At 49.2% G+C, this 9,322-nt stretch overlaps 1 protein-coding gene across 1 annotated transcript; it reads right to left on the bottom strand.

Annotated features, from left to right (window-relative positions):
• Positions 1-275: 275 nt before the first annotated feature.
• Positions 276-8,839, bottom strand: LOC129020353 (zinc finger protein 773-like). The gene is given in 5 exon segments (XM_054464553.2): positions 276-1,322; positions 1,324-2,377; positions 3,332-3,430; positions 3,946-4,075; positions 8,592-8,839. Coding segments are annotated over 5 exon segments (1,401 nt in total). The 5' UTR covers positions 8,625-8,839; the 3' UTR covers positions 276-1,237.
• Positions 8,840-9,322: the final 483 nt, after the last annotated feature.

Here is a 9,322-nt window from a genome sequence, read left to right as displayed (position 1 = left end):
ACTACTGCACACTTAGTAAAATGGTTAAAATGAATGGCCTATGACTTCCATACATATAAATTGTCAGTAATGTGAAGAAATGGAAAATCTACTATATTCCAGGAGGAAATATGAAATGCTAACCATTTAGAACACAATTTGGCAAGTTCTTAAAATTTCAAACATTTGGATCAACTTACAGAATAACTGAGTGAGGAGATTTGCCGACCTGTTACGCAGCCAAACTGGTGAAAATTGTAAAAACACAATTCAGTCTCTGGAAGTGGACATAAAGGTTTATGGCAAGTAAATATTTATTAAAGAAGATCTAACATTCATAAGAACAGCAAAAGTGAGTCACATCTGAACCAAGACCACTCCTTTCCTCCCCCAGCTCCAAACTCAGTGAGATTAAAACTCCATTCGACTGGTGCAGCCATGAATACAGGGCTCCCTCCCTCTGGAGCTCCAAGACAGAGGGCTATTTTCTCAGGAGGAACAATCTATCAGGAATTCTCATCCTGCCTCCAGTGTGCATATTTAGATGAATGACGTTCAATTCCCAGCTCCCTCATAAAGACCACCCTCAGAGTTTCTGGGTTTTTTTTTTTTTTTTTTTTTGAGACGAAGTCTCGCTGTGTCACCCAGGCTGGAGTGCAGTGGCATGATCTCGGCTCAATGCAACCTCCACCTCCCCGGTTCAAGCAAATCTCCTGCCTCCGCCTCCCAAGTAGCTGGGACTACAGGTGCCTGCCACCACGCCGGGCTAATTTTTTTTTTTTTTTGACAGAGTCTTGCTCTGTCACACAGTCTGGAGTGCAGCGGCGCGATCTCAGCTCACTGCAAACTCTGCCTCCTAGGTTCACGCCATTCTCCTGCCTCAGCCTCCTGAGTAGCTGGGACTACAGGTGCCCACCACCACGCCCAGTAACTTTTTGTATTTTTAGTAGAGATGTGGTTTCATCATGTTAACCACGATGGTCTCGATGTCCTGACCTTGTGATCTGCCCGCTTCAGCCTCCCAAAGTGGTGGGAATAACAGGTGTGAGACACTGCGCCCGGCTGTTTCTGCTTTAAGTCAGGTCATATTGATTCAGCGACAGTCTAAGGCCTTTCTCCAGTCTAAACTTTCTGGTGTTGAATACGGTTAGGCCTTTGGCTGAGGCCTTTTACCATATTCACTACATTGTCCACTCTGTGAACTGTCCAGCGTTGAATGAGTTTGGAGATGTAGCTAATGGATTTCCATTAGTAACCTTCAAGACTTTTTTACACTGTGAACTTTCTGGTGTTGAATGAGGCTGAAACACCAGCTAAAGGATTTCCCACAATCATTGTATTTCTCCACTGTGAATCCTTCGATGTTTAACAAGACTAGAGCTGTGGCGAAAAAATTTCCCACATTCCCTGCACTCATAAGGCTTTGCTCCAGTGTGAACCCTCTGATGTTTAACAAGGCTGGAATTCTCACTAAAGAATCTCCCACATTCATTGCACTTAAAAGGCTTTTCTCCAGTGTGAACTTTTCGATGTTGCATGAGGCTTGAGCTTTGGCTAAAAAATTTCCCACATTCGCTGCACTCATAAGGCCTTTCTCCAGTGTGAACACGCCAATGATTGATAAGGCTGGACTTGTGGCTATAGAATTTTCCACATTCACTGCACTTATAAGGTCTTTCTCCAGTGTGAACTCTCTGATGTTTCATGAGGCTGGAGTTGAAACTAAACAATTTTCCACATTCACTGCACTCATAAGGCCTTACTCCAGTGTGGATTCTGTGATGCTGAACAAGTGTGGAATTATGCCTGAAAGCTTTTCCACATTCACTGCATGTAAAAGGCTTTTCTCCAGTGTGAACTCTCTGGTGTTGAATGAGGTCAGCATTACGGCTAAAGGATTTTCCACAATCACTACACCCATAAGGCCTTTCTCCAGTGTGAACTATTTGGTGTATAAAAAGGTTGGACTTATGGCTAAATAACTTCCCACATTCACTGCATTCATAAGGCTTTTCCCCAGTGTGTAGTCTCTGGTGCTGAACAAGTAAATATTTCTGACCAAAGGCTTTCCCACATTCACTGCATTTGTAATGCCTTTTTCCAGCATGAAAGGCCTCCCTACTTTTGGAGCTCCTATGTGACTTCTCTCCCGTGTGAGTCATCTGGTGCTTGAGAACACCTGAGCTGGTCGGGAGATCCTTCCCAACTTCCCTGCTTTGCAAGGACTTCTCTGATAGGTGGACTCTGCAACTCCTCAAAACTGGGAACCTGCCCTCTTGTCTTTTTAAGGGCTTCTCTCCACAGTGCTGCTTCTGGTGTTGCTGAACGTTTGAACTGGGCACTTCTACAGAAGCACTCTGCTTAGGAGCCTCCTCGGCCTCGGCTCCATGCCAACAACCTGAAAGAAGAGAAATGTTGATGAAGTAAATGTAGTCTTTGGTGTGAGAAGGCGGCACTCTCACACGTGTCTGACACACCAGGTAATTAGTGTGTGGGACTGCTTGCAGAATGAAGGGGCTAGCGCTTGGTGGGAAAGGGCCTGCTGTGCAGTGCTGAACCTGGCTAGCTCACAGATTTGGGGAGGCCTCATGAGCACCAAGGATGCGAGGATGTGGTGTAGCACAACGAGGAGAGGCAGAGTCCCCAACACAATCCTTTGCAAATGGCTTTCCACAGGGTTTTGGCTGCTGGAGACACAGGAACATGGCACAGAAGGTTATGTCCAGGTCCAGAAAAAAACAACTGCAGGATGGGCGCAGTAGCTCATGCCTGTAATCCCAGCACTTTCAGAGACCAAGGCAGGCAGATCACGAGGTCAGGAGATCGAGACCATTCAGGCTAACATGGTGAAACCCAGTCTCTACTAAAAATACAAAAAATTAGCCGGGCATGGTGGCGAGCGCCTGTAGTCCTGGCTACTCAGGAGGCCGGAGCAGGAGAATGGCGTCAACCTGATAGGCGGAGCTTGCAGTGAGCCGAGATCACGCCACTGCCCTCCAGCCTAGGCGACAGAGCGAGACTCTTTCAAAAAAAAAAAAAAACAACTGGAATGAAATAGTTGGTGTCCAAGGACTATGCAAGTATAAGTGCACACCTCACCACACATTCAGTGAAAGCCACTGCTGAAAGGTGCTGCTGAGGATTGGGTGAAACATGGAGGACAGAGAGGTGGGGAATGGCCCTGGGTCAATTATCAGAATAGATATAAATGGGTGACTGAGGAAGAAAAGATAGAAATCAGCGACAACCCCTTGCCTTGGTATCAAAACATCTGGGCCCACTGGAAAGATTCCTGGTATGATACGAACCCATCCCCGAGTTCATACCTCCCTGAGCTCCACCCACCAAGTACCTCTCCATGTGGCTGAAGTCACAACTTCCCAAGTAGGCATGAAGGGCTTCTCCCATGACTCCAGCTGTGTTATTTCATGGGTCTTGGAAGATGCAAGTCCTAAGGAAAACGACAGGTGAGTGGCAGCACTGAGCCAGAATGACTTATCTCATCATGGACCACAGGAAAGAAAACAAAATAGTACAGAAAGAACCTTGGAGGAGGGTCTTACAGGAACAACCCAGTCAACCAGCAATCACATTGGTGACTCAATTGCTGGCACAGACAGACACCCAGGTATGTTGGCTAGAAGAGGCAGGCAGAACGTAGGGGAATAGAACTACCACAGATCTGCACAGTGTCACCAGGCCACAGAGAGGCCACCAGGGGTAAGATCCATCAAGCTGACTGCAAGACTCCTGACCCCCAAACCCTTTCCTGCACAGCTCTGGGGCAGCTCGGGGAGAGAAGGTGGTAGTATACACAGCCCAGGCCTATTACAATAGCTACTTCAGGATACTGGAGAAGGAATGAGTGCCCACAATTCAGCTTTGGGAAGAACAGACCTCTCCCTAGGAAAAGGAGGAAGAGCCGAGCCCAGCTCAGGATGCTGGGGTGGGGTGTGAGAATCTTACCCAGAGAGGCCAGAAGTGTAAAGTTCTCCAGCATCACATTGCAGTAGAGGAGCCTCTGAGCCTCATCAAGCAATCTCCATTCCTCCTGGGAGAAGTAGACAGCCACGTCCTCAAAGGTCACATACCCCTGCTAAGATGGAGAGAGTTGAGTTTATCTGCGGTCTCCTTATTGGAGAATTTAGGCATCCTCCTAAACATCCACCCCTGCTCACCCTCTTCCTTAATCCCCATCTCAGAGGAGAGACCCTGCCCCAGAACCACTGATGCCCACTCTCTCCTCATGTTCCCACTGAGCAAGCAGAGGCAGGTAGGCAGATAAAGTCCATCTCAGCTCTGGGCATGGTATGCAGAGTCCTACTCTTCTCTTGCCAGACAACTCACCTTGGATCCCCCAGATTGTGTTTCCCAAATACAATCAAATTCGTGTCAGTGTTCTCCCTGAAGCACCCAATACAAGGTCCCTGGGGACATCTGTTTACACTCATTAGAATGTGCACATACTCTGTACCACAACCACTGTCCCCTACACCACCTTATGTGCCTCCCCTAGCGTCACCACATTCTAGTCTACACATGGCATCCAGAGGGCACTCACCAAATGCGATCAGAACTCCATCCCATCCTAGACCTCCAGTGGCACTGACTACCAGGGGCAACCCTCAGCCCCACTTTGAAGGCCTCTCTACTGGGCTCTTTTTATTGCTTCACCTTCAGCTACTTGGAACTGCATGCATATCTGGACACCTTTGGCACTCTTCCATGTCTGTGTTGAAAAGCTGTTCCTGCCCAATGTCAGCCTTCCTCTCTCATTAGAATCGCAGGCCAGGCCAGGCATGGTGGCTCACGCCTGTAATCCTGCCACTTTTGGAGGCAGAGGCAGGTGGATTACCTGAGATCAGGAGTTCGAGACCAGCCTGAACAACACGGAGAAATCCCGTCTCTACTAGAAATACAAAATTAGCTGAGGGTGGTGGCTCATGCCTGTAATCCCAGCTACTCGGGAGGCTGAGGCAGGAGAACAGCTTGAACCCGGGAGGCGGAGGTTGCTGTGAGCTGAGATCTTGCCATTGCGCTCTAGTCTAGGCAACAAGAGCGAAATTCCATCTTAAAAAAAAAAAAAAAGCCCACGTCTCCCAAACCAGGCCCAGCAATTCTCCCAGATGATCTCATTTGATCTTGAGCTAATCCAGCAGCCTGAGAAACTCCCCAGGTCCAGGTAAGAACAAAAGCCTTGTGATCCCACAGTTGGATGAATAAGCAGCAGTGCCTGCCTTCCTGTCATCTTACCTCATTATAGCTTCATCTTCATGTCCATCTCATGTCTATCCCCACAGGAACTTTGGCCACTAGTCAGACCCTCCTCACCCCTACATCCCTTTCCCCATGGCCACCATTCTCCCTCATGTCCTTGTGAAGCCCACCACTCCCATCCAGGTATCCAAGCAAGAGACCCAGTTCTTGGTTCCTATACATTCTCACTTATTACCTAATGGCATTACCAATAGGACCTCTGGTAAATCTGCTCCACTGCTCCATTTGGTCCATACACCAACTGTATCGTGTGGGTTCCCAATCTGAACCCTTCACCTAAACTCCACTTCTCTGTCCAGGTGCCCACTCAATGAATCCACTCAAGGGTCTCTGGAACATCTCATATCAACATGGCCAAAACCTAACTTAATTATTCCCACTGAAAATTACTCTTACCATTAACCTCTTTCTCCCACCCTACACTTTAGAAAATCTGCTCATATCTACTTAAAAAACACAGACTCTGGCTGGGCGCCGTGGCTCACGTCTGTAATCCCAGCACTTTGGGAGGCTGAGGCGGGCGGATCATGAGGTCAGGAGATTGAGATCATCCTGGCTAACACGGTGAAACCCCGTCTCTACTAAAAATACAAAAAAATTAGCCGGGCATGGTGGCAGTCACCTGTAGTCCCAGCTACTCAGGAGGCTAAGGCAGGAGAATGGCGTGAATCAGGAGGCGGAGCTTGCAGTGAGCCGAGATCGTGCCACTGCACTCCAGCCTGAGCGACAGAGCTAGACCCCATATCAAACAAACAAACAAACAAAAAAAACACAGACTTCAACCACATCTCCTACGTCCGCAGTCACCACTCTGGTCCAGCACTCACACAGACTACTGTAGTAGCCTCTTTGCTGGACTCCCAGCCTCCACCTTTAACCCTACAGATGTTCTCAAAGCAGAAAAAGCTTGTTAAGATTAGGCCGTAATCCCTGAGTAGCCTTCCCCATTTCCATCCTTCCTGATATTCAGGAACAAACAAACAAACAAAAATACAAAGAATAGAGGCCCAGCTCCTCAGCCAACCACTTCAGATCTGCCTTATAACTGCTGATTCTTCCCCCAGTCATAATGGAGATCTAAGGTTGCCTAAGCATTCCCAGCTCAACCTTACCTCCATGTATTTTCTAATGTTGATCACTATGCCTTCTAAACCTCCTGTCGTTGGTTGCCAGAAATGAGAACCTCTCCATATAACATATAATCTGGGCCGGGCGTGGTGGCTCATGCCTATAATCCCAGCACTTTGGGAGGCAGAAGTGGGCTGATCACCTGAGGTTGGGAGTTTGAGACCTGCCTGACCAACATGGAGAAACCCCGTCTCTACTAAAAACACAAAATTAGCCGGGCGTGACGGCACATGCCCGTAATCCCAGCTACTTGGGAAGCTCAGACAGGAGAATCGCTTGAACCTGGGAGGTGGAGGTTGCAGTGAGCTGAGGATGTGCCATTGCACTCCAGCCTGGGCAACAAGACCTAAATTCCACCTCAAAAATAAATAGATAAATAATAATATATAGTCTGGACTCAAGACCCTGACTGTATGACCATTTTGCAGGGAACTCAAATAGAAGGGCAGGGAGAATAGCCAGCAAGGAGTCCCAAGACACCATAATTCTGAAGACTATGTAGGTAGGAGTTGAGGAGGGTGAGGGCCTGAGACATCCTCCACTTACCTCCTCATGGTCTATAAGTAACTCTGAAGTCACAAGAACCTATGGAAAATCAAGGCCATGAGAACCAGACAGTGATGTTGCCAAAGGATCATCCAAGCCCCCTCATCTAGCCTGGAGTCAGGTGTGCCTGACTATCTGCAATGTGGGCTTTGGTTCTTAGTGATGCCTCTTACCTGTTGTGCGCCCTTGGAAAAATGCTCAACTTCCCTGTGCCTTGGTGTTGCCATCTGCAACATGGCAATAATAATGGTATTCACTCAATAGGACTATTGTTTGTATCAAACTCATTCTTATGTGTCTAGGACTAAGTATCAACTCTTACTGTACACATCATTAATGCTTCTGTCAACATTTTCAGTGCAAATAAACTGGTAGGTTTTCAAAATGTGGGTTTCTGCCTGGGCGCAGTGGCTCAAGCCTGTAATCCCAGCACTTTGGGAGGCCGAGGTGGGCAGATCACAAGAGCAGAATTCTGTTTCCAAAAAAAAAAGAAAGAAAGGAAAAGAAAGACAATGTAGGTTTCCTTCTGGCAACCTGGCTGCCTGCTATATACTCCCCTGAAGACCATCCTGCTGAGAGCCCTTCTACTGGAGCAGTTGAACATCCCTCCTGTGCTGATAGCTAGGGAAACTTAGGCACCAAAGGCGCTGCTCCACCAGCCTGGCTGACCTTTCCTTTTCTCCATATGGACTGGACATGAGGAACTACTGAGCCTGGAGTGGCAAACCTATATACCACCCAACACTGCAGTCTCCATCCAGTCCTGGGTGTTCATACTCTATAACCCTCCATTCCTGCAGGCACCAGACAAAACCACTTCAGACCACGAAATTCCAGGCTGTAGAGGCTGCCCTGTCCTACAGGCCCATCTCTCCCTTCCCTCACCTCAGGGACCATCTGAAAGAAAACCTTAAGATTCTCCCTTCTAAATAGGAGCCCCAGACCTTCCAGCTGCTCATGTGGACATGACACCTCCACTCTGGGTCATCTCAGGATCACCATGTCCAAAACCTACTCCCTGCACAGCCTTCCCCATCTCCATCCTTCCTGATATTCAGGAACAAACAAACAAAAATACAAATAAAAATCCAGAATGGCTCTTCATTCCCTACTTTCTTTCACAGTCACATCTGATGCAACAGGAATTCCCGTCTGTTGAGTTTTTGAAATCCATCCAAGATCTGATCACTTCCCCTCCTCTGCGGCCCAGTCCCAGTAGACTCTCCACTAGTCTACTGAATTTACCTACTCACAGGTCTGTCTTCACCCGCCTCACCCCCACCCCAGTCTGTTTTGCCTTGAGGGGCCTTTGGCAAACTTTGAGAAACAGATCGTGTCACTCTTCTGTCTCCAGCCCTCCGCGGCCACTGTGGCCCCTCAGGATGAAAGCACAGCTGCTGGGGCTGTCGCTCGACACGCGACTCGTCCCTTCCCAAGCTGCCCACTACAGACACCAGGAGGCCTCAGGTTCGGGACTCGCTGAATGCGCCTCACATTTTTGCGAGCCGGGCCTCTTGCCCTCCATTCCCACCCCATCACACTGCGTGTCAGAAACGGGACCCCGCCCACGAACGCCCCACAGTTCTGCACCCTGGGACCTGAGCAGGCGGCCCTCTCAGGGCTTTAGGATTAGCAGGAGGCCGGGAGGACGCGGCACTCACCTGAGCGGGGTCCCTCAGGGCGGCCGCAGCCATCGGAGCCTGTGAGTAGAGCTGGCGGTGAGACAACGACCGAGGAGAGGGCCCGGGCCACCCTGGGCGCCGCCACCGAGACTCAGACCCGCTTCTGAGCGGCGAGAACACAGCGCGTCGCCACCGCGCTTTCCGGCGCTGGTCGCCTCAGCGAACAACCAGCTTCCATTAGGCTGAGTTCTCTTGAGCGCAGCGAAAGCGACAGCCGAAGGGAGACGCCGGAAGTCCCGCCCATTGCGCGTCGCCCGCTCGGGCAGACCTCTTTTCATTGGCCAAGCATCGCGGCTCCCGGCGCGGCGCCTTCTGGGCAGTGTAGTTCCCGTGGCTCCAAACTTCGAGGAAGTGGGCATAACTTCGGAGATGGAGATTGGAGATGGTAGATGATGATGGAGATGGAGATGGAGATGATGGAGATGATGGAGATGGAGATGGAGATGATGATGGAGATGGAGATGGAGATGATGATGGAGATGGAGATGGAGATGATGATGGAGATGGAGATGATGGAGATAGGGATGATGATGGAGATGGAGATGATGATGAAGATGGAGATGATGGAGAAGATGGAGATGGAGATGATGGAGTAGGAGATGGAGGAGAAATGAGTGTCGAGACTCTCGGACTCATCTGGAGCCTGTTGTAATTGGAGATGGGCCTGGATTTCAGTTTCCTGCAGCTGATACTCCAATCTTTCCTTCTTT

Source organism: Pongo pygmaeus, chromosome 20, assembly GCF_028885625.2.
Source record: "Pongo pygmaeus isolate AG05252 chromosome 20, NHGRI_mPonPyg2-v2.0_pri, whole genome shotgun sequence".
Classification (NCBI taxonomy): Eukaryota; Metazoa; Chordata; class Mammalia; order Primates; family Hominidae; genus Pongo; species Pongo pygmaeus.
Note: the sequence above shows the minus strand (reverse complement) of the source record. Positions and strands in the feature narration are given on the sequence as shown.